Source organism: Gymnodraco acuticeps, unplaced genomic scaffold (assembly GCF_902827175.1).
Source record: "Gymnodraco acuticeps unplaced genomic scaffold, fGymAcu1.1, whole genome shotgun sequence".
In the NCBI taxonomy this organism is placed as follows: Eukaryota; Metazoa; Chordata; class Actinopteri; order Perciformes; family Bathydraconidae; genus Gymnodraco; species Gymnodraco acuticeps.
In genome coordinates, this window is record NW_022990513.1 from 29,333 (window position 1) to 55,823 (window position 26,491).

At 45.9% G+C, this 26,491-nt stretch overlaps 1 protein-coding gene across 1 annotated transcript; it reads right to left on the reverse strand.

Annotated features, from left to right (window-relative positions):
- Position 1: 1 nt before the first annotated feature.
- vps4a (vacuolar protein sorting 4 homolog A) lies at positions 2–25,513 on the reverse strand. Its single transcript, XM_034227065.1, has 11 exons — positions 25,277–25,513; positions 24,601–24,712; positions 24,364–24,508; positions 24,224–24,285; positions 17,752–17,871; positions 15,131–15,287; positions 12,637–12,785; positions 12,446–12,527; positions 4,686–4,905; positions 1,786–1,926; positions 2–1,537 (listed from the first exon to the last, which is right to left on the reverse strand). Exons 1-11 carry the CDS (start codon positions 25,295–25,297, stop codon positions 1,436–1,438), a joined length of 1,311 nt encoding a protein of 436 aa, XP_034082956.1. The 5' UTR covers positions 25,298–25,513; the 3' UTR covers positions 2–1,435.
- Between the last annotated feature and the right edge of the window lie 978 nt (positions 25,514–26,491).

Sequence of the window (26,491 nt, forward strand, 5' to 3'; positions counted from 1 at the left end):
CTGTGCCTTTTCCTTTGAAGTGTCAGTTTATTGAATGCAGGTTAGTCAGTAGTAATGTTCAGCGGCAGGTTAGTTCCCTCACAGGGACGTCCTGACCTCACACTGAAGCAAACAGGAAGTCCCGTCAGTCTGCAGACAGGCCTGTGATCAGCAGAGGTCAGAGAGTACAGAACATTCAGACCGACTGGTCCTGCTGCAGTTAGCTTTCTTTATTGTCTGAAAGCTGACAACAAGACAAATACTAGCTAAGCTTGTGAAGGAAAGCCCTGAGCAGACGGTACTGAAACAATATGGTGATGTCTTGAGTTGAGCCATATTTACCTCCCAAAATAACAGAAATCCTTCACAAGACATAAATAAATACTTCAAATGTAAACATACGGTATCCCTATTAGTCAGTCAAGTGGTCTGTTGAATCATTTATAGTAGAGAAAACTAAATCAAAAATGTTAACAGATGTGCTTGGTTGATTCTCTTTAACAGGAAGTGTTCAGCGTACTGAACAATCTGAAACTTAAATTGATGAAAGTCCAAGAGGGAAATAGTTTGAGCTGCTTTAAAAAGAAAAGTGGAGCTGAGGTTCAAACTTCAGTCTTGACCTTAGAAAATGGATTTAGAGAGCATCACATGATCTCTATCAGCAGCCCATGAGATACAAGTGAAAACTCTAAGCTCTGCTAAAGGTTGTTTCCAATTTTTAGCATGACCTTAATGTCAGAAAGTGAAGCAACTATCTGCTGAGAAGAACATGTGATACGACCAAATCAACTTCGTTGTGAGATAATTATTTTCTGAAGAGCTACTGGAGACTTAATAAAAACAACATTTTTCTTTTTTGGATTGAGGAAATGTAGTGTTTGGCTCTTAAGCACATCTCTACTGTTGTAGATATGAAATATGAACGCCTGCAGACAGCTGCAGAGGGACACTGAGTCAGTGATGATTCATTCACTTCATCAAAATACATTAAGACAAACAAGTTTCATAAAAACAAGTAGATGCAGTCACACACTCGCATGCCTGGCAGGAGAACTCTCTTCTTCAAATGTCAGTCCTTCATTAAAACCCAAAGCAAAGTGCACACAGGCAGACAAATGTACAGTCCTTCAGAGAGGGACAAACTGTATCATTCAGATCTGAAGCAGCCTTCCTCACGTCTAAGCACAAAGTTGTAGTGGATACATTGGTGCGGCTGCTTTGTAATGGAACAGTCTGAAATGGGGGGGAAAGAGCTCTACAGTCCAACTACTACACAGCATGGTAAATAATGTAGCAATCTGTCAACTTCCTCCAGGGATTCAGACCTTCTGGAGGATCAGATTTCTTGCCATGTCTTTGTTCCAGTCTTTTATTTTGGAATCCCAGTTGATGGGAGAAGTTTGACTTCTGGTGGAGCGGGGGGGGGGGGGGGGGGGGGGAGTTGGAGCCTTGTCTCTCAGCCCTCCATCCCAAAGTCCTCTGTGAACTTCTGGACCTTCAGCAGGTCCTCAGTGTTGACCGTGGGCCGGGTGGTGGCCAGGGAGCGCAGCATGTCCGACTGAAAGGAGAGGGGACGCAGGACAGTTAGCTTCACGTTGTTTTCCATCAAGCAAGATTATACGGCATTAGACATCACACTGTGGAACATTTTGATGAGCATTGTGTGCAGCTAAGGTAAATTAGATTGATAGTAGACTGATCAAACTAAAGAATGAATAACGGGATATTATAACGGGATATTATCAAGCTGCTTAAGTGAATACTCGATTCTGATTGGTCAATTTGAACATTCAATATGTATCTCACCATGCATACTATAGGCTCCAGCAGCTTATGACTAGGCACCTCCATCCAGGTCATCTCTATGGCTGCAGGGTCGCCAGGGGAACAAGGGGTCAAGAGGTCATCCACCGTCAGCTGGTTGTTGCTTCTGGACGGCCCTCGAATCTGACGAGTCAGAACAGGAGACGGAGATCAGTGTTTAAGGATAATTAGTAACTATAACAGGAAATTGACTGAAATTGCCTCTTTAAAGTGGACCTGTAATGCTACATTTGAAAAATATATTGTAGGGCCATACTTATACAAATCATCTCTGTGAAGTTTTTTGCTTAAAATACCAAACAGATCACCCATTGTAGCCATGCCTCATACTGCTCATCCATCCATCCATCTTCTCCCGCTTATCCGTGGTCGGGTCGCGGGGGTAGCAGTTCCAGCAGTTCCAGCAGAGAGCCCCAAACTTTCTTTTCCCTGGCGACATCAACCAGCTCTGACTGGGGGATCCCAAGGCGCTCCCAGGCCAGCGAAGAGATATAATCCCTCCACCTGGTCCTAGGTCTACCCCTTGGTCTCTTCCCAGCTGGACGTGCCTGGAACACCTCCCTAGGGAGGCGCCCAGGTGACATCCTAACTAGGTGCCCGAACCACCTCAACTGGCTCCTTTCGACGCGAAGGAGGAGCGGCTCAACTCCGAGTCCCTCCCGGATGACCGAACTTCTCACCTTATCCCTAAGGGAGACACCAGCCACCCTGCGGAGAAAACCCATCTCGGCCGCTTGTATCCGCGATCTCGTTCTTTCGGTCATGACCCATCCTTCATGACCATAGGTGAGGGTAGGAACGAAAATGGCCCGGTAGACAGAGAGCTTTGCCTTCTGGCTCAGCTCCCTTTTCGTCACAACGGTGCGGTAAAGCGACTACAGTACCGCTCCCGCTGCTCCGATTCTCCGGCCCATCTCACGCTCCATTGTTCCCTCACTCGAGAACAAGACCCCGAGATACTTGAACTCCTTCACTTGGGGTAAGGACTCATTCCCTACTTGGAGTGGACAGTCCATCGGTTTCCTGCTAAGAACCATGGCCTCAGATTTGGAGGTGCTGATCCTCATCCCAGCCGCTTCACACTCGGTTGCGAACCGATCCAGTGAGTGCTGAAGGTCGCAGATCGATGAAGCCATTAGAACCACATCATCTGCAAAAAGCAGTGGTGCAATCCTTAGTCCACCGAACTGCAGACCCCCTCCCCCATGACTACGCCTCGAAATCCGATCCATGTATATTACAAACAGGATTGGTGACAAAGCGCAGCCCTGGCGGAGGCCAACCCTCACCGGAAATGGGTCCGACTTACTGCCGAGGACCCGGACACAGCTCTCGCTTTGGGAGTACAGAGATTGGATGGCCCTGAGTAGAGACCCCCTCACCCCATACTCCCGCAGCACCTCCCACAGTAACTCCCTGGGAACTCGGTCATACGCCTTCTCCAAGTCTACAAAACACATGTAGACCGGATAAGCGTACTCCCAGGCCCCCTCCAGGATCCTTGCGAGAGTAAAAAGCTGATCCGTCGTTCCACGACCAGGACGGAATCCGCATTGTTCCTCCTCAATCTGAGGTTCGACAATCGGCCTGACCCTCCATTCGAGTACCTTAGAGTAAACTTTCCCGGGGAGGCTGAGTAGTGTGATGCCTCTGTAATTGGCACACACCCTCTGATCCCCCTTTTTAAAAAGGGGAACCACCACCCCGGTCTGCCACTCCTTCGGTACTGTTTCCGACTTCCACGCAACGTTGATGAGACGTGTCAACCATGACAGTCCCACAACACCCAGAGCCTTCAGCATTTCTGGGCGGATCTCATCCACCCCCGGGGCTTTGCCACTGTGGAGTTGTTTGACAACCTCAGTGACCTCCCCCCGGGAGATTGGTGTTGATCCCCCGTCATACTCCAGCTCTGCCTCTAACATAGAGGGCGGAGTTGTCGGGTTCAGGAGTTCCTCAAAGTGTTCCTTCCAACGCCCTAACACTCCATCAGTTGAGGTCAACAACGTCCCATCCTTACTGTACACAGCTTGGATGGTCCCCTGCTTCCCCCTCCTAAGGTGTCATACTGCTCATACCCCTCTATTCCAGCCCTGTTGCAAAAAGGCTGATTCTGCTTTAAATGGAACAGCTGCTGCTAGCCACGCCCCTTTGTAGCATCACGCAGCTTTCCCCTGCTAAGAGTTTTCTACCCGGAGAAACTCAGCTAAACGCTGCCGTGATTAAATGCCATATTATGTTCCAAACCACTTCAAGCATTATTTCTGAAACAGAATGGAGCTCAAACCTTTCTCTCTCGCAGGGTTTACCGCAAGGACATTACGTTACACATATTCTTTCCAGTACAGCGTTAGCTCTGAGTGTTAGCATGCTGACTAATGTAAACACAGAGCATATTACTCCCAAAACACGCATTGTTTCTGATACAGCACATAGCTTGACATGTTCTTTCTTAAGTGTTTACCACTAGAACAGTGCCATTATATGTATTATATACAGTATAACAACTTTACTCTAAGTGCCTCCTGCAGACATCCTGCTGAATACACAGACACACAGCTGCGACAGGGTTGACGACTGTATATGGAGACCATAGGTTGGGAAGTGTCACGTGTGCCGGAGACGATAGGTTGGGACGTGTCGCGTGTGCCGGATGTCGCCAATGACGTCATTGGAGCCAAAATTCTGGATCTGCTCGTTTGCACACCTGTTTTTTTTTGTGGGTACGGAGGAAAAGAGAGAGCGTTTTCTTTTCTGACACTTTGTGAGTTCCCTGACACACCGGGGACACATATTTATGTATAAAAGACATCAAAAAGTTCATTTTGCATAATAGGTCCCCTTTAAAAAAAAATTTCTCCCACTGGCTTAGAAGATATCACCTTTTTGAAGTGGGTGGCAGACTGGACCTTCCTGACGGGCTGCATGAGAGCGTCCCTCACGATGATGCTGATGTCAGCGCCGGAGTACCCCTGGGTTTTGTGGGCGAGCTGCCGCAGGTCGGGCTCGCTCAGGCTGTGAGGCGTGTTCCCCAGGTGGAGGCGGAACATCTGAGCCCGAGCCGGCTCCTCCGGCAGGGGGATGTAGATCCGCTTCTCAAACCTGACCCCCCATAGAGGAAACCCCCCTCTCCATCAGTGAGCAGCTTCACACACATTTAAGCCTTGTGCCTCACTGGGAACATGCATTTTAGATTTGATAATTTTGACCTTGTGAATGCATATGGCTTACATTTTGGCAAGTTATTTTGTTTTTTGGAAGTTTAACCTAAACCCATATAATACGTTTATAACACTGTGTAGGCGACATGAAGTAAAACAAAGCTGTCCCCATTAAACCACAATTTCTGATCCTATGGTGCTGGTACACTCTCTGTGTGTTGCATCAAAATCCATGTTGTTACTTTTCATAGCTCGCTGAAAATATATATTTAATTCTATTTTGTGAGTTTTTGTGTGGCACTCACAAACTACCAAGAGATGTAAAGACTAAAGAAGATGAATCTGTTATTATAACTAGAGAATGCAATTCCTGAATAAATTCCTAGTTGGAATGCTTTATGCTGAAAAGCTAACACTGAATTGCTATGCTGAAATGTAATGTGTAAGAAGAAAGTGAAGAATTTAGATTGAAATTATACATGAACACTTGAATGTGTGATAAGAGAAGAAAAGAAAGTAAAAATATTTGAACTGCAAACTATTGAACTAACTTGATGACGAATGATCTGTCGCCATGGCAACGGTATTTGATGACACCCCATAATACGCTTAGATGTTTTGATGGCTGCATCGTTACCAAACCTGTAAAGTTTTGGGCCGCTTGGAGCATTTCACTGAAGTTATGAGAAAACCGTGTGTTTCATAGCGAGCTTTGTGTTGCCATGGCAACGGCATTTGAATACATTTCAAAACGGTCACGTAGATGTCTTCACAGCTGGACTGTTAGCACACGTGAAGTTTGAGCACTTTTTGACCATTTTCATAGGAGTTATAGCAATATCGTGTTTTACGGCGAGGGATGAGTTGCCATGGCAACAGCTTTTGAGGAAAACTCACTAATGGCACATAGACATGTTGTTGAAGGCTGGACCATTAACTGTCATCTGAAGTCTGGAAGTGTTTTGACCATTTTCATATCAGTTGTTTTTTGGCGAGGGATGCGTTTCCATGGAAACAGCCTATGGTGAGATGTCAGATTTGGCGTAGAGCTGTTGAGGCATGGACCGGTGATATACAAGTGAAGTTTGGGGGGCGATCGGACCGTGTCCATAGAGTGGCGAAGTCACGCCCATCTACTTCCGGTCCATGGGACCTTATTTCGGAAAAATAATGTATTGAAGTCAATGGAGAGAGAAAACGTATTGTAGTGGCCAATTGTCCAAAAGAAAATTAATGTTCAAAGGCCACTTAGTCTAGGAGGCGAGTTCGAGTATTGACTCGCGTATATTCAAGAAATCAGATACTTGCTCATTCCATTCAGGTACTTTATTGAGAGGTTCAATAGATCAGCTGGCGGCCCACTGCTGACATGCAATATTTGCACGGTATTTAAACAAATAAACAAACAAGATCCCTCGGTCTTTACGGATGTGTCGTGTGTGCGGTCAAAAACTTTTTCCAACTTCCTCTCAGACTTCCTGCTGTGTCATGCTGGCAGTGTCATTTATACCTGAGCACACCCCTACGATTGCTTTCTATAAATAATAACAAAACATAAACTAGAGCTGTCCATAAGCAAGATAACACGTTACAAAAACAGTATAATAATAATTCGTGGTTATTCAGCTAATTTAAGTTAAATTAAAGAATATTCAATTGGCTCACAAAACCATAATTCATTACCATAAAATAATGTGGCTAAATGGCTCTTACACTTATCTTTCGATCCCGTTTGAATTGTGCCATGAATTACACATATGATGTTTGTCAATCTTAAAAAATCATTTCCGTGTCAAAAAAGTCACAGTTTGTCGTAAAACTGTTGAAATATAAGACTATGAAAAATATGCAACTAGAAAGACTACAAATCCCAGAGTCGCGTAAGTGATGTCACAATTGTTTTCCTCCACTAAGAGATAGCTAAGATCAGCGCCATATAGATATAATCTATCTATATGGCGCTGGCTAAGATAAGATAACTTTAACAAAATGCCTGTGTGCTTAGTACCAGGTTGTTATCATACCAGCAATGGGTCTTGCTCGTTCTTTCGCTTCCCGTCTGATGAAAGGACCAGGAGTGGCTGGATCAAGTTAGCTACCTAGCTAGTAGCTAGCACGTTAGTTAGCATTACAGCCTTGTCATTTTTATTAGCCTCTTGGTGACGTGTGTTGTTCTGCAAGACCAGAGATGTAGTTCATTGAGCGTTTTACACAAACAAATGTGTTACTTCACAGTTTTACGACACATTTATTTATTTTTGACTTATCTTTTAAATTGACAAACATCATCTACAGTGGGGCAAAAAAGTATTTAGTCAGCCACCAATTGTGCAAGTTCTCCCACTTAAAAAGATGAGAGGCCTGTAATTTTCATCCTAGGTACACTTCAACTATGAGAGACAGAAGAGAGATTTTAAATCTCAGATCTGCTCAGGCGAAATCTGCTTTACAGGTCTCAGCACTCAAGCCTGCATTAATATAGGCACGGCCAGTCTATTGATAGCGTGAAGTACAACCGCGTGACTCAGTCATTTTGTACCTTAAAAAGCATTTAAATACCGCATTTAAAATCTGATGAACTCAGTGTGCATCTGGACCCGGTGACGACATTACCTATTGACGCAGCAACCACTGTAAGTTATATTCTTGTTTAATTAGACTTCTCTGTTTCATTTATTCGACTCTGTATAAATTGTTATTGTAGCGTAAACGGCTAAATCGCGTTTGAGAGATTTTAAATCTCAGATCTGCTCAGGCGAAACCTGCTTTACAGGTCTCAGCACTCAAGCCTGCATTAATATAGGCACGGCCAGTCTATTGTCGCCCATCAGCTGTAGATAGTTAACTAATTAGAGGGCCGTGGCCCTACAGCTGTGAGAACTGAGCAATCAGGCGTCCATTTCGGGTAGCTCTTTCCTGGAGCGTTAGCTTCAGCGTCAGACAGCCGAAGACTGACAAAGACATTGGAGTCCTGCGGGAGTAAGACTGACAAATACATTGGAGTCCTGCGGGAGTCACGAGGGAGGAAAATCCTACTCTGATCGAGCTGGTGTCTTGTTTCTCTTTTCTTTAGTTTTCTAGCCCCTCATGCTATAATCATGTGTATTTTCTCTATTCCTGTTCATGTGTCTTCTCGCAATTATCACTGGCCCCGTGTATCTCCTAATCGATATAACCGGCCTGCTCTCGTCTATCCCACGTGCTCCACTGAGATCCAACATCTAGTTTCTGGTGGCCTGTGGAATTGCCAGTCAGCTGTTCCTAAGGCTGACTTCATCTCTGGCTACGCCTCCCTGCAGTCTCTGGATTTCCTTGCTCTCACTGAGACCTGGATTACTCCATCCAACACATCCACCCCAGCAGCTCTCTCCACTGCATATTCCTTCTCCCATACACCCAGACCCACTGGCAGAGGAGATGGCACTGGTCTCCTGCTCTCTCCCAAATGGAGCTTTTCCCTCTTCAAGCTACCTAACTTCACTCCTTCCACCTTTGAATTCCATGCCGTCACAGTAACCCATCCTCTACAATGAACCATTGTTGTTCTCTACCGTCCACCAGGCGCCTTGGGGGACTTCTTGGAGGAATTAGATAATCTCCTCTCACTCATCCCTGAAACTGGCCCTCCCGCTGTACTTCTCAGAGACTTCAACCTCCAGACGGGGAAGATAGACGAACTAACATCTCTGTTAACCGCCTTTGCTTTCTCACTGTCTCCGTCCCCACCTACTCATAAAGCTGGCAATGTCCTTGATCTCATATTCTCAAGGAACTGCGCTACTTCTAACCTCTCTGTAAACCCGCTCCACACATCCGATCACTTCTTAATTTCATTCTCTCTATCCCTTTCCAAACATAACAAACTAATCTCTTCTCATCCTGCACCTGTCCGCCGTAAAATTCGCTCCCTCTCCCCCTCTAGCTTTGCCTCGTCGGTGCTCTCAGCCCTCCCTTCCTCTGATTCGTTCCATCTCCTGCCTCCAAACTCTGCTGCAGAAACTCTCCTCTCTACTCTCTCATCCACTCTGGACTCGCTCTGTCCTCTCACATCTCGGCAGGCTCGTCAGTCCCCTCCTGCTCCCTGGCTAAATGATGCACTGCGTGCTAATAGAACCGTCCTTAGGGCAGCAGAGCGGAAATGGTGGAAATCCAAACACCGTGACGACCTCCTAACCTATCAGGCTCTCCTCTCCTCTTTCTCTGCTTCGATCTCTCAGGCAAAAAGCACTTTCTTTCAAGATAAGATCCAATCTTCCTATTCCAATCCTAAAAAACTATTTTCCATCTTCTCCACCCTCTTGGACCCTCCAAAAGCTCCTCCCCCCTCCTCACTTCTGTCAAGCGACTTTGTTACCCACTTTGAAAAAAAGGTTGATGATATTCGCTCTTCTTTTTCTGACTCACCTTTACTCACCGCTGGGTCACCTGACCCTCCTTCCACCAACACACCTCCTTTTCCCCTCTCTCTCCAAGTGAAGTTCTTACCCTCATTACCTCTGCCCGCCCTACCACCTGTCCTCTGGACCCTATCCCTTCAAACCTCCTTCAGACTATCGCTCCTGATATTCTACCGTTTCTCACCCATTTCATCAACACTTCTCTAACTTCTGGTCACTTTCCAAACAGTCTCAAGGAGGCAAGAGTAAACCCTCTCCTAAAGAAACCCACTCTCAACCCGTCTGATGTTATAAACTACAGGCCTGTCTCTCTCCTCCCGTTCCTGTCTAAATCACTTGAACGCGCTGTCTTTAAACAACTCTCCCGTTATCTCAATCAGAACAACCTTCTGGATCCGCACCAGTCTGGTTTCAAGGCAGGTCACTCCACAGAAACTGCTCTCATTGCTGTCACGGAGGAACTGCACACTGCCAAAACTGCATCCCTCTCCTCTGTCATCATCCTATTGGACCTGTCTGCTGCATTCGACACGGTGAATCATCAGATCCTCCTTCGCACTCTCCAAAAACTTGGAGTTTCAGGCTCTGCACTTTCCCTCCTCACCTCATACCTGAAAGACCGTACCTACAGGGTGACTTGGAGAGGGTCTGAGTCCGACCCTTGTCAATTAACTACGGGGGTCCCTCAGGGCTCTGTTCTGGGTCCCCTCCTCTTCTCCCTGTACACAAACTCGCTCGGATCAGTCATTAGCCCGCATGGTTTTTCTTACCACTGCTACGCTGATGACACCCAATTAATTCTGTCCTTTCCCCGCTCAGAGACCCAGGTCGTCGCACGCATCTCTGCTTGTCTAGCTGACATCTCTCAGTGGATGTCTGCTCACCACCTCAAGCTCAACCTTGACAAGACTGAGCTGCTCTTCCTCCCGGGAAAAGATTGTCCCACTCTTGACCTAACAATCAACATCGGCACCTCAGTTGTTTCCCCGACTCAGACTGCAAGGAATCTGGGTGTGACCCTAGATAACAACCTGTCCTTCACTGCAAACATCGCTGCTACAACCCGTTGCTGCAGATACACGCTTTACAACATCAGGAAGATACGTCCCCAGCTGACTCAGAAAGCGACTCAGGTTCTGGTCCAGGCTCTCGTCATCTCACGCCTAGACTACTGCAACTCCCTCCTGGCTGGTCTACCTGCATGTGCCATCCGACCTCTGCAGCTCATCCAGAATGCAGCGGCTCGTCTGGTCTTCAACCTTCCTAAATTCTCCCACACCACTCCGCTCCTCCGCTCCCTTCACTGGCTTCCGGTAACTGCTAGAATCCACTTCAAGACACTGGTACTTGCTTACCATGCTGCGAATGGATCTGGCCCTTCCTACATCCAGGACATGGTTAAACCGTACACCCCAGCCCGTGCACTACGCTCTGCATCAGCCAAACGACTCGTGCGCCCTCGCTGCGAGGGGGACCCAAGTTCCCATCGGCGAAAACACGTGGGTTTGCTGTCCTGGCTCCAAGATGGTGGAATGAGCTCCCCATTGACATCAGGACGGCAGATAGCTTGCACATCTTCCGGCGCAGACTGAAAACTCATCTCTTTCGACTCCACTTCGAGCGTTAGAACTATTAACGAAGCACTTTTATACTAATAAAGGACTGGCTTACCTAAAGCCAGTGAGTAGCACTTGAAATGTTTGGCTCTATGAAACCTGATGTACTTATATGATTCTGTTTTCTTCAAGGTTGTGTCTTCCTGGTCGAATGTACTTATTGTAAGTCGCTTTGGATAAAAGCGTCAGCTAAATGCAATGTAATGTAATGTAATGTAACAGAATGGGGGGAAAGAATCCAGGAAATCACATTGTAGGATTTTTAACGAATTCATTGGTAAATTCCTCGGTAAAATAAGTATTTGGTCACCTCCAAACAAACAAGATTTCTGGCTCTCACAGACCTGTAACTTCTTCTTTAAGAGCCTCCTCTGTCCTCCACTTGTTAACTGTATTAATGGCACCTGTTTGAACTCGTTATCAGTATAAAAGACACCTGTCCACAACCTCAAACAGTCACACTCCAAACTGCACTATGGCCAAGACCAAAGAGCTGTCAAAGGACACCAGAAACAAAATTGTAGACCTGCACCAGGCTGGGAAGACTGAATCTGCAATAGGTAAGCAGCTTGGTGTGAAGAAATCAACTGTGGGAGCAACTATTAGAAAATGGAAGACATACAAGACCACTGATAATCTCCCTCGATCTCAGGCTCCACGCAAGATCTCACCCCGTGGGGTCAAAATGATCACAAGAACGGTGAGCAAAAATCCCAGAACCACACGGGGGGACCTAGTCAATGACCTGCAGAGAGCTGGGAACAAAGTAACAAAGGCTACCATCAGTAACACACTACGCCGCCAGGGACTCAAATCCTGCAGTGCCAGACGTGTCCCCCTGCTTAAGCCAGTACATGTCCAGGCCCGTCTGAAGTTTGCTAGAGAGCATTTAGATGATCCAGAAGAGGATTGGGAGAATGTCATATGGTTAGATGAAACCAAAATAGAACTTTTTGGTAAAAACTCAACGAGACATGTTTGGAGGAGAAAGAATGCTGAGTTGCATCCAAAGAACACCATACCTACTGTGAAACATGGGGGTGGAAACATCATGCTTTGGGGCTGTTTTTCTGCAAAGGGACCAGGACAACTGATCCGTGTAAAGGAAAGAATGAATGGGGCCATATATCGTGAGATTTTGAGTGACAACCTCCTTCAAGGAGTTTCTGTGATGTGGAATGTGGGAGAAGAAGAGGTGCAAATTAACCCGGCGGAATAATAAAGAATTTCGTGCGTAGCATAACAGATAGTGGGAATGCTGTATCAGCATTCCCACTAAATAACAGACTATGACCATGCTGCAGTTGCCCAGACTCACAGTGTTTAGAGTGTACACACAGCTGTTATATATGCATGTATAAGCATGGCATAAGTGTCTCTTCTGACTGACAGAGAATCATTTGGTTGTCTGAATAATAATAACACCGCAGAAGTCATGGTGAGGTAAACACATGGAGTGACCTCTGACCTTCTGCGGATGGCAGCGTCCAGCACCCAGGGGATGTTGGTGGCCCCGAGCACCAGGACCCCATCGTTGTTGTTTGCCACACCTGCACAACCACAGAGCTTCAGTCAGCTTTTCTGTATTCGCATATTTAGGATGACCTTGGTAAAGTACACACAACATTAGAATAGTCTAGACGGTGTCAGGTGTCTCACCCTGCATCTGGACCAGGAACTCCGTCTTGATGCGGCGGGCGGCCTCACTTTCGTTCTCGTTCCTGGAGCCGCAGAGCGAGTCCACCTCGTCGATGAAGATGATGGAGGGCTTGTGTTGCCGAGCTAGGTCAAACAAGTTCTTCACCAACCTGGGGGTGGGCAGGGGCGGAGACAGATTGATTGCAATATTAGAGAAGGCACAGTCCTTCTATGGCTGCAGCCACACGAGGACGATAACGGGCGTATCTGCTACAGTTCTCTATCAGATAGACGGTTCGGCCACACGAGGCCGACATGGAAACGCAGAAAACAATAACGATAACGGGTCCCAAGGTGGGTAGATCTGCGGACGAAATGCTCTGGGGGAGCCAACGGCTCCGTGATTACGCCCTATAACGATCATTTCCTGATAACGATGATGCAATAGCCCCAGTGTTTCGAGCCAGGTCCCGGTATCTCGCAGGACAGCGCACCCAGCAGGAGCTTCCAGCTAGATTTGATCGATATGGACATAAACGCGAGTGAAGTCTAATCGGATAGGAGAGGAGACACGCAGCTCGGCATGACAACCTGCAGCTCCGCCCGCTGTGATGGAGCGATGAGCGGAACAAAACACACACTTCAAGTTAGATCATCACCCTTAGCTATTTTAATTACCTCTCAAACTACCTAAACTAGTTATAAATATGTTTATTTTTACTGTCGGGTCACTCATTACTGGATCAGCCAGCTGCATGAGACCACGGATACTGACGGGCTGTCATGAGAGGGGGAGGAAAAGAGAGGCTCCGTCCTCCGTGTATTATTTTTATATTATTATATAGAGTCGTTATTCATTTGTTTTAAAGCTCAATAAATAACAAAGAAGACCTTTGACCGGCACTTTTTGTCCAGAAGATTTAAACTTTAACGGACATGTTGACCGGCGAAACCCCACCTCTGCTACTAAATCCAGTAAGGAGAATAAACAGAAGGGCAACCATGCATGCGCGAGAAGTCTTCTTCGCTGCTTTTGGTGTATTTTGTGGCAGAAGTACAGCGCCACTTACAGGCCCGGCATATGTACTACAGCGTCTCCAGCGGTTCGACCTGTCTCGTGTGGACGGACACGTTTCTGGTGCCTGTTGCGGTGTGTTTCCGTTAACGTCCTCATGTGGCTGCAGCCTAAGTGACTGTGAGTCAAAGAGGTGATGAGTGTTCCTCTTCACCTTGTCTTTGAGCAGGTTCACTACATCATATCACATCATGTGTTATTCAGCTGACGCTCTTATCCAAAGCAACTTGCACATCAATACTTTAGACATGTCTACGGGAGCTTTGGGGTTCATCATCTTGCATAAGGACACTTCAACATGTGGACTGGAGGGGCGACTGTGTCTCAGGATGTAAATGGGCGTCTACCAATCAGAGCGTCAGGGGTTCCATCCCCCAGTCCTTGCAGTCAACATGTCAAAGTGTCCCTATCCCATAAACTGAACCCAAATTGATTTCATAGTTAACCAGTGACGAGCCGTCAGGGCCCTCTAGGCCAGTGGTTCCCAACCTGGGGGGCTGCCAGTAGTTCCCAACCTGGGGGGCTGCGCAAAGATCGCAGGGCTGCGCAAAGATCGCAGGGCTTCAGATGATTTGAGGCCAAATATCAGATTTAGACTTTTTTTTTTAAAATCTTTTTTTTTTTTACATATAATTGTAACGCAATACATGATTGTCGCTACATTACAATAAAATATAAAAAATAATTGATTAATTAATTTGAATAAAAATTCAAGTTAGTAGCTATTAAAGGCATAAAAAGACAGAAATTAATAATTCTTTCTTTAATAGAAATGTTTCTTCTGCCCGTAAAGCGTCCAAACCAGGCTTTTCTGGATAAACGCATTTTTAAAACATAGTCATTGTCCATGCCGGTTTCAGTTGGATTATTTGTCACAGTTGCTCCGATCAGATCGTTCTCCTCCATTTTGTAGATTATTTACGACTTTTGAATCCACATAAACACATCGGCAAAATCCGGCTTACTTTGAGCATGTGTTTTAAACAGTTTAATCCCTTTGTGAATTGTTTCCACTTGCGCCGTCCTTTTAATTTCTTCATACAGCGGGAATCTTAATTAATCCAGAGTCCAATAACCATCAAAGTCACTCCAACAGTGCTCCTTAATTACGCTTTCATCCTCCTTTAACAAAATACTTCACATTCATCCAGTTTGTGACAGTAGTTGTAGCATTTTGAGACTTTTAAACTTGAATTACCGCTGTTGCGCCCTTGTGTGTGTGTGTTTGGGGGGGGATAGGGGGCGCAACACCGGTAATTAAAGTTTAAAAGTCTAAAAAATGCTACAACTACTGTCACTACTGTTGGTTGTTGGGGAAGTTGTGTGTAACTGGTTTGAGAGCAGTGGGCTGAAAACACAACCCGTCTCTATAATAAAGGTGTCTTTCCCAGGTTAGAGTACAGCTTCAGACTACAGATCCCCGCCCAGGAAGAGACGTACTTCTCACTCTCTCCCAGCCACTTGGACACCAGGTCTGAGGAGGAGACGGAGAAGAAGGTGGAGTTGTTGGCCTCTGTGGCCACAGCCTTAGCCAGGTACGACTTCCCCGTGCCTGGGGGGCCGAACAACAGGATGCCTCTCCACGGGGTCCGCTTGCCTGAGATCAGAAGACATGTTGGTCATGAGAGGGAACTATCTAGGTAATAGGCGCGTTCACACCGGAGTACTTTTCCCGTTTAGTTCCGTTAGTACCCCTTATGTCGCGTCCACACCAAAAAGAGTACTTAGTGCAGTGAACTTTTACCACCATTTTTAGTGCCTGCTGAGAGGTGGTACTCTCCTGGGGGGAAAAAAGTGCCCCAGTTCTGATTGGCGTGGCGAATTGCAAACCACGCCCCGTAAAACTCTGAAATGTTTTGAAGAGCTGCCATTTTATTATCCTTGCATTAGCATTATTAGCATTAGCATTAGCCCAGCGCACAAACGCAGAGAGACAAACTTATGGCAACACAAAAGAAAACATGGGAGCGGTGGAGATGAGGAGGTGTCGGCGTTCTGGCGATTTACTCGGAAGGCCAGTCCCCAACTCCGGGGACTTCCGGCCGGGGACTTCGGGTGGCAGTATACGCCGTGAAGTGGTTTGCGGCCTGCCAGTAAACCCAAAGCAGAAGAAGAAGAAGTGACGTCAGCGGCTTCATTTGCCTCATCCTCCCTCAGGGAACTTATTCCTGTGTGAACGCGATCGGCTCTTAGTTCCATAGGGGAACTAAGTGCTGGGAACTAAGTACGGCAAAGTACTTGGTGTGAACGCGGCAAAATACAATTTGACAGCCTTGAAGAACATCTAAAGTGAATTATATAATTCTATTACATCAAGCTGATATCCTCTGATCTGCTCTGATATTAATGTTCATTTTTTAATGTAATAACTTTGCCATCCTTCTCACCTTTTGGATCATTGTATGTGTCAGTTGGCGCGTTCACACCGGAGTACTTTTGACACAATAGTTCATCAGAATATATTTGCATTCACACCAAAAAGCCCCCTGAACTAAATTAGTTAATCAGAACCATTTTTACCCCCTTTTCAATCCCTGCTAGAGAGCAGGGACTTTCGTGGTAGAAAAAGGTTCGTATTTCTGATTGGCTGGGCGGATTGCAAACCACGCCCCGTAGATCTCTGAAAAAGTTTTGGAAGCTGCCATTGTATTTGCTCGCATTAAAAGCTCAGCGCAGCGCACCAACGAAGAGATTACTTTTGTGAAAGCAGTTATGGCAACACCAAATAAATCAGCGGAGCGGTGGAGTGATGTGTCGGCGCTTCTGGAGATTTACTCGGACGACGCGATCCAGAGACTTCTACTGAAGGCAGTGTCCAACACGAAAATGTACAGTACGACTGTATTTCGGTAAAGTTAGCGGCCATGGGAATCGTCCATAGCGCTAAATCATGCCGGGTCAAAATAATCCCCACATCTGGGACAGTCAATTTTGTATTATTGTTATTATATATATATATATATATGCCACTGTTATTAATACTGACACATAACTTTGCACTAGGGTGTGTCTGCTGCTGAGCCTACCTATTATTGTTATTATATATATATTGCCACTGTTATTATATTGTTTTGATACTACTGACACTTATTGATCTGCTGCTGATAAATAAAAGAGAAACTACATGGCGATTAAACAGATCCTGTATCTTGCTTATTTCTCCTCTGACACTTTATCTGTAACTGTAATTTTGTCTGTTGACTGTGGTAAATAAAAGAGAGAACCAAAAGCACTGTACAAAAGATCAGCTTTATTGTCAATTTACAATTTACATAAGGGCGTGTCAACTCCATCATGTCTGAGGAAGCGGAAGTTTTTCTTCTTCTTCTCTCGTTTTTTTGGTGGATTGCAACTTTAAGGTGCATACCGCCATAGATATATATAAACACTAGATGGCTGAAGGGGGAGTCGCCAGCGTAGCTCACCGGCGGCCATCTTGCCACAGTCAACAACTACTGCTACAGCTGTTGTGAGGTGAGTGATCTGCACAAAAATACTCTTAACTCGCTGAAATCTTGACTGATTTACAAACGGTTTGGTTTATTATAAACGTTATTATCATGGCTATGATACAGGAGACAACAAGACATGTTGAAAAAAAAAAGTTCATGATTATAATTATAAGTATGCAGTATCATAACTACATATTTGATGTTTATAACAAACCAAACCGTTTGAAAGTTGGTTGAAAATTGAGCAATCTACGGTTATTTCAATAGTGCACCAGAGACATAATGTTATCAATGAGTGAGCTGCCTGCGGCATGATGGCCGCCATGTGGCAACGTCGGTCTCCATTGCCCAGCAGCGCGGGTGAGTCATCTAGTGTTTATATATATATCTATGCATACCGCCACCTACTGTACTCGCCGGGAAGTTGTTTGCGGCCTGCCAGTAAACTCAAAGCAGAAGAAGAAGTGACGTCAGCGGCTTCATTTGCCTAATCCACCCCCAGGAACTCATTGCGGTGTGAACGCGATCTGCTTTAGTTAATCAGAACTAAAAGAGTTCTCATGAACTATTGTGGGAAAAGAACTTTGTGTGAACGCCCCTAGTGTGTACCTGTGAAGAGGTGAGGGAACTTGATGGGTAGGATGACGGCTTCCTTCAGAGCCTCCTTGGCTCCCTCCAGTCCGGCCACGTCGCTCCACCTGACGTTGGGCTTCTCCATGACGATGGCCCCTGCACACAGGAGACAGAAACCCTTTAGAGGTAAACTTACACCAGCGGCTGTCTAACATGGAAGTTTTTTGGTATCAGAGAAAAATCTATGGAGCTAAATACTGGCCTAAAGTTTTGATCATTTAAAAAAATAAAGATAATCTGAAAGTTTTGATCCTGAACTTTTAAAAATAAGATGATGTATCCAAACTAATAATAAGTGTATGAAAAGTTTTTCAGTTTGAATATTATTTTTGATTCAGTTTAGTAATTATTTGGAATAAACTGTATTCTTTCACATTTCCCTTTTGTCTATAGATTCTATTTCTTTAGTTCTTCTTATTTTCAGCTGCAGATTTTATACTTTCAGATTCAGAACTGTTATTTCATATTTTCAAATGTAATTCTTCAGTTTCAGATGGTTTTTATCTTTAGATCGTATTTCTTATCTTTCAGACTTTTGGCCCAGATGTGTTGTTGGGAGGCGGGCCTTAACTGCGGGGTTAAGGGGTTTGAATCACGAGTGACAGCAAATTAAAGCTGAAGCCCTTTCTCAGCCATGTTGCCTTCAGGGATGGTAGGAACTAGTGAGCTATTTTGGTTCGTACTAGGAAACAATCATGGTATAAAAGCAATAAATTGTTCATATTTCGATAGTTGTGTAAAAGCATCAAAGAGCATCCATATGGATTCAACAAGTTAGCTTGCACTTCCTGTTTGAACAGAAACTTTTTTCGCAGCACATGTTAAAGTGTAGGAGTTCATTTTAGTTTTCGGGAAGTTGCTTGTGTAATATACTTCAATATCTGAACTTAGGAAAGAACATTGAGTGCTCATCTGTAATAGCTTTTTTCTTACCTTAATTACCATGGTTACCAAACATTAATGTGAGGTCTCTGCATGTTAAAGTCTCTGTAAAAAGGCTCCTGTCATAATATGACTTCAAAACTGCAATTAACTCCAGAATGCTTCTAATAAATCTGAATTTCTTTTTTTACAAAGACGAGGAATTTGCTTTGGAATATAAATAAAGAAATACACAAAAATATATTACATCAACACTCAAGAAACACTGTTTGGTTATTAAATTAAACAAATAACCATATTGTATCAGTGTAATTGAAAGTAACTTCTATAAGAACCTCTCATAACGATTGTTATGGCTGTAACTACGGTTCTATGAGTCCCGGATGACCACCAGAGGCGGTGCTTTAGCACTGGATATATCCATTGCACGCATGCGCAGTTCGAGTACCTAATAACAACAAAGTCACCTGTGACCCACGTGACGACGGCTACATAGGCCGGTGTCATTAGCGGATCGGCTCCCAGAATCTTCTCGCGAGCACACAAGAATTCTGAGTGACAGGAAACTCTGGCGGTCATCCGGGACTCATAGAACCGTAGTTACAGCCGTAACTATTGTTCTATTTCGTCCCTACAGACCGCCAGAGTGGCGACATTACCTGATAACTGGAGAATGTGCCAGAAGATGCCCACGACACCGCGGCGCAGATGGTCTCCAGGGGCACCACTCTCAGGGCAGCCCAAGATGTTGAGATGCTCCTTGTAGAGTGGCATCTCAGCCCTGATGGCAGGGGGGCGGCCACTGGGAGATGCCTACGGGGTATCGACAACCCAGTGAGGCAGCCACTGGTTAGAGGGCACAACCTCCTTTAGTGCCGCCATGGCAAAATTAAGAGTTGCTCCTACTGCCGTATACAGGCAGTAGCTTCGATATATGCCCTTTGGGCACCCACAGGGCACAGCAACTTCGACGTGCCGTTCTCCTGAATGTCAAAGCGTGCCAGCTCGGCAGGCTGATTGAAGTGGGTTTGTGGAAGCACCCTGGGCAGGAATGCCATATTTGCCCAAAGGGCAACACCTGAGAATCCCACCTCGGGCATGTTTCGTTTATGGAGAGGACATGCAACTCCCCAACTTGCTTCCCTGAGGCTATGGCAAGACGAAATGCACCTAGGCAGCCACCTAAGCCCCACCTGGGCCAGGGGCTCGAAGGGAGGAGATGATAGGGCATCCGGCAGCAGGGGCAGGTCCCAAGCCGGAGCCCTCGGGGTGCTAGGGGGACGCTGCCGTAAAGCCCCTCTCATGAAGAGGAACACCGACCTGTGGCACCCCTCCGTGGCGCCGTCGACCCGAACATGTCGAGCAGAAATAGCAGCCACATAAATTCAGAGTGGAGTGAGAACATCCACTATCTAGAAGGGACTGTTGTCTGGGCAACAGCGTAGATGCTGTCCCAAGGAACAAGCACATTCCTGCCCCCCAGTTGGGGTAGAAAGTGCGTGAGTGCAAGCTGCACAACCCGAAGCTCTAGCACGTTGACATGGCGTGCACCCTCCTGGGCAGACCGCTGACCCTGAACGGTCCTGCCCTGCTGTACTGCACCCCACTCTGAGAGACATGCACCTATGGTGATGGTCTCCTGGCGGGATGGGATGGCGCCCATGGGCACGCCCACCAGGAGATAGGCCCTGCCCCTCCAGCGTGACACAGAGTGGAGGCAATGTTGCAACACCCTGACTTTCCTGTGCCTGTGCCACTTGGCATCCAAGTGAAGGCTGTTCAGCCACATCTGCATGGGGCGCAACGACAGCGGGCCTAAGGGCCCAGCGGCCGAGGCAGCCGTCAGTCTGTCCAAGGGCCAGAGGAACTGAATATAAGGCACCATCTTGCCCGGCCCACGTGGAAGTAGGCATCCCTCAAGTCCACGGTTGAGAACCACTCCGCCTGTGCATGTGCTGTGGTCAGCATATAGAATGGCAGCACCTTCAGGAATCTGTTGATTCCACTGAGGTCCAAGATTAGGAGAAATCCGCCGACTTTCTTGCTCACGAGAAAGTACGCCGAGTAGAACCCCCTGGGCTAAGCAGAGGGTCTACTGGCTCGATTGCGTCCTTGGACAGAAGGACGGACTACTTTGGGCCAGAGCTAGGGCCTCTGCCGGATCGCTGACGACTGTCATTTTGGCCCGGCCGAAGGCTAGGGGCCGGAACTGCGGTTCGTACCCCTGGGTTAAGGTGAAAACCACCAAAGGGCCGGAAGTACAGACAGCCCAGTAACTGAGCTGGGAAAGCAGCCGACGACCGGCCCAGAGAGTCTCTGGGCCTAAACCCCCCGGCCTCCGGAGCCCCCTGGGGGCGCCAGTAAGGCTCTGAGGCACGAGGCCGACTAGAAGGCCGGCGGCACGAAAGCCCCCAGGAGGTGAATGAGTTGGAACCTGCGCAGACCACCACTGTAAGCTGGTGGCTGAGAGCGGCTGCTAGAGGGGCCCCTGGGCACAGGCCTATGAAGACCCGAGAGCTGCTGCCTGGTGTGCCTAGCTTGGGCAGCACGCTCCAGTGCCTACAGGGCAGCTGCCCCAAACAGCTCCCCTGGCTCGACTGGCACACTACGGAGGACATGTCTCCGACAGTGGTGACTGAGCAGGCCAAACCTGGCGACGACTCTGCACCAATAAGGACATAACTCGTCCCCATTCCCTAGACATTAGGGCAAAGGTTTACAGTGATGCATCACTGAGGCCCAGCAAAGAAGGCTCAGCCGGAGCCTGCTGCAGAGAGGTAGAGACAGCCAGTATCAGATGAGAGAGGGAGTTCCCGTGCCGCTGTGTCGTAGGCCCTATAGAGCAGCTTGTTTGTGACACTGCACTGAAGCCGAGGGCACCTGGCATCAGGAGCCAAAATCGGGGAGGCGATGGCAGGCTCAATGGATGGCAAGCGACCCAGCCCCACCCTCGCCGGATCCTGCATGGCAGCAGAGTGGGAGAGGGCCCTGGTGTCTCTCCAGCATGCATGGAGCTCCCTCAGGTACTCCTCTGAAGGAGGAACAGTGAGAGTGAAAAGGGGCAGGGTTATGCCTGAAGAAGGCGCTAGCCTGAGCCGAATCGGCCTGCGGAACCTGAAGCTGCAAGCGTACCAGGGCCGCACGAATAATGGCCGCCATGGAGGCGTCCTCCATGCCCTACAGAGAGCTCTGAGCAGAGGAGTGGGAAGCCTCTTCGGGGGTGAGCGGGGCCCCGCCCCCCCCTTCATAGATGAGGTTTAGCTGGAGCCGGTAGCGACATGCGACAAGCGACAAGCAGAGGTGTGACAACCAAAGGAGGGCCAGGTGGCAAGCTAGTAGCCCCCACACCGGCCCCTGGCTGAAGGGCCAACAGGAGCGACTTCGTCTGCTCCATAACGGCAGATAACCGACCCACCTTAGAGGACAGCCTGTTTCTAGCCCTCTACCTGGGGGTGAACCCATAGCCATCACTCCATCAAGTCGCCGGGAACGGCCAGACTGAGCTGGAGGAAGTTATGACGAGGAGATGTACCACCTCTGCGACTCTAGCCACTCTGAGCGCCCGAGGCATGAAGCTACAGCTCATGCAGGCGCTTTGCGTGAGACCCTCCCTCAAATGCTCGAGGCCAAGGCAGAGGGGGGCAGCGGTCATGGCCGTCCTCGGGCTCAAGAGAAGCCATACAGGCGCTACATGAATGAGCCAGTCTGTAGGTAGAGTAGAGCAATGCTCCTACTCGCCGAACACAGAGAGGGATGTAACTACACCCACATTACCGGCAGAGGGAGCGGGAGCGAGAGCACTGCCTTCACCTAGCTGGATTAAATAAAGACAGGACAGCTTAGCCAGGCAGCTGCTGCTAGAATCAAGCAACACGTCTACCAGGAGCGGGGGCGAGAACACTGCCTTCACTGGTTGAGTTCATAACGAATGCCTGCACACTAGATCATATAATATTGGGAGGATGAAATCCTCTTTAATGGCCACACATGCAGAGCACACAGCACACACAGTGAAGATTGTTCTCTGCATATCATCCTAGTGCTAGAGTCTAGTACTAGGAGCAGTAAATACAACTATATAGCGCTACTGCAATCAAAACCATACGTTACCGGGAGCGAGAGCACTGCCCTCACCGGCTGAGTTAAATAATGAAGCTTAACAGTACATGCAAGGTGTTAGCCAAGCGGCTGCTGCTAACAATCAGGCAACCAAGTCAGAACACAATGTTAAGACCAGATAATTAGCTTCTATGGAATAGAACAGCCCGCATAGAACCATAGGCCATGGTCACAGTAGTAACCATGGCCAGTGCTTACATAGGACCGTAGTTACAGTAGTAACTATGGCCAGTACTTACCTTACTCTCTGCATCTAAACAAAAAAACGGGCAAAATATGGCACACTGGGCTTTCCATACTAAATTGAATGAGGGACGCAGCCAAAGCTGGGACTCAAATGCTAATGATAGCTCGGGCACAACGCCACAAGCAGAACTTTCAAAAGAGCATAATAAGGGCAACTTTATGGGAGAGGACTTACTTTACGGGGACTTATTCCGGTGTGAACGCAATCTGTACATGAGAACTAAAGAGTTCTCATGAACTAAGTTCTCATGAACCTTTGTGGGAAAAGTACTGCGGTGTGAAAGCGCCTAATGGGGGCTATCTACCCTTACCCACAATTGAAAGTAATTCACACAGGCTATCTCCTCTTTACTCTTCTCTCTGTGAGGAGCAGCAAGTTCAGCTTCAGAACAAAGTGAAAAACAAACAATGGCATCAAATATTATTATTATGTCGGGTAGTAATACATTTATTTATTTTCTTCTCAGAGTGTACCAGAATGCGTAGTTTATATGTTAGTATTTCTAAAAATCTCCTGGGGGAGAATACCCCCAGACCCCCCTTCTGGGGTTGGGTTTTCAGCATGTGTTCCTTTTGATGTGATACAGTTCAGCTTTGATTCCATCATCTCATTAAACCTTTTTAAAAGCATACTTTAGTTCTGTGAAGGGATATAAGGGATATATGCACTGTACTTCACTTTCATTAATATTGTATGCTGAAAAGCAAATATATATATATATATATATTACAGCACAATTTTTTGTTGAATAGATTTGAGTGGTTCAACATTTTCGGGTCGCGATGTATTGACAAAGTAAAAAGTGGGTCCCGAGGCCTGACCAGTTGAGAACCACTGCTCTAGACCAACCCACTCTGTTTTTATGTTACAATTTCTTATTATTAAATATTGATCATGTTTATAATGTTTTACTTCCCCAATTCGATTTTCTAAATGTGTTTTAATGTTGTATATATTCTTTTTTAATTGGATTTCATTATGTTTAGTTGTTGAACACATTTTGGAAATATTAAATGCACACTATCACAAAACAAAGAAAATATGTGAACTACATCTGAAAAAACTACAAAATATATATCCCAAAAGTATATTTCAATTGTATCAGTGGACTACGCTGATACAATAGGATATATGGCTGTCAAACATCTTATGAACTGGCGAGGAATATGAGGAATATTTGCAGACTTCACATTTAATCACCCATCAGTTGCTCTTGCAGCTTCTTCTTCTCTGGATTCTCCCCCTCGCTGTCACTATCACTCCTACAGACACACAGAGGTGAATCAAACACAGTGGATCACACACATTTGAACATGTTTCAGGGCAGGAAGCGTACACACTTGTCATTGCTCTGAGCCTCCTTGACGGGCTTCTTGCCCTGCTTGTCTTTATTCTTCAGATAGTCTTTGAGTTTCTCCGCTCGGTCCAGGTACTGCATACACTTTGCTCGTATGCTCTCCTTTGCCTTGTCACTGTGGGCCTCATCTGAGGAAATGACAACAATAATGTGAATGAAACATTGTAACAACAGAAGGGTATCAAGCCAATTAAAGTGTTCTTCCGGCTGCTTTACTCACATTTGATGGCATGTAGGAAATATTCCACAGCATGCTGGTACAGTCGCAAGGCCTCCTCATAATTCTTCGCCTTGTCTTCCTCTGTGGCTTTGGTCACAAGATCAATCGCTTTCTGGAGCAGATGGACATAAATACAGTCAGAGGACAGATATAGGCCTCACATGGGTTGGGGTGGACACAGAAATAAAGGAAAGGAACACAGTGTCATTCTCACATCAGCCTACACATTCAACACTGGAGCTTCAACTGAACAAAGCACAATATATACAACAGTCTCTCTCTCATTCTACAAAAATAACCCACTATTCCTCACCTGATCTGCGGTATGGCTTTTGTTTTTACCTTCTTTAGAACCCATAAACCACCAGTGGCTTTGACATAAGTTAGCAATCCACAATTTAAAACCCCTCCCTATGATTAATAATAGTATTATTGTATAGTAGTTAGCTGGTACAGTAACGTTAACGTTTGAGGTTTTTAAGGCTCATGTTTTGGAACAATTTAATGGAGGAACTGTTAACTGAAGGCTCAGTTAACTACACCCACAACATCAGCGGGCTTTAGCGTCAGCTGTTTTGATAGAAGGTTAGCTTACATTGAAGTATTGTATTGATGTCCAGTGCAAGGTAACTGTACTGGCTAACGGTAACTGGCTAACGGTACTGGATAACGGTACCTGTAATGTTGACGTTGTCATTTCATCTCCTTCTTGTGCTCGCCTCTCACGTTTCTATCCTCTTGCTCCAAAGGCGGATATGTGAATACATGAATTCGTTAACAGCCCTGTGTTGTGTCGGTACCGACTGTTCTTTACATGACAAACAGAGGCTAATACGTTAGCTTGCTAAGCCAATATGACAGCTCTGCATCGGCCCGACACAACCACAAGCTAGCTGATGGAGACAACTTCCGGTTACACCTTATAAAATACAACTTTAAATGACTATTTTATGTACTAAAATATCACACATTCACCAACCACATCAATATAACAATTTTATGGATAGGGTGTTGCTAATTGTAATTTCATTACATTTTTATATTTTGACATTATTAATCATTTATATATTTTACTGCTAAATAACAAATTGAGAAAATGGCAATTATGCTATGTATATGTACAGCCTACATATTTACCTTACAAATACCTATAGGCATATATATATATATTATATATACATATACTCTATACATTACATAGTTGTTGAGCACATTTTTTCAATATTACATTTACACATAACAAAGAAAATGTGTGAAATATATCCAAAAATGCTACACAATATGCTATATATAATATATCCCACAATCATGTAGATTTCTCTAGTTTCAGATGTTGATACATGTTCAGCTTCTTGTTAACGGTTCACAGCCTGTAGTCCACCAGATAGCAGCAGAGCTCCTAACAAAGGTGTAGTTCTGGTGGAAATGTTACCACCAGAATCATGCTAACACAATTTAAAAGCATAATATTGAGATTTTTTTTGTGTGGACAGCATTCAAAAACTTGCACTTGCAAGACCTTATGAAAACATAGAGCTAAAAGATAAGATATTTAAAAAATCTGATACATGTTGAGATGTAATTTCTCAATGGATATCACTTCTGGTCAGCTGTGAATTCGTCAGTGTTTATCTAACTCTTTGGAGGATAATAACATGAAAACAGGAAAATGAAAGGTGAAATGCATCAATCTGGTGCACTTTGAGGGCAAAATAAAAGACTAAATCTAGAGGACACAACCCTTGGTCATTGTTAGTTGTGACTTTGCTGGTGCTCTTCCACCTTTGTCTGGGCTTTAAAAAACATGTGCACCCAAACCCAGTAAAACAATCAATAAGTACAATGACATGTTAATATTGAATAAATTATACATGTAAAACCAATGTCCAAA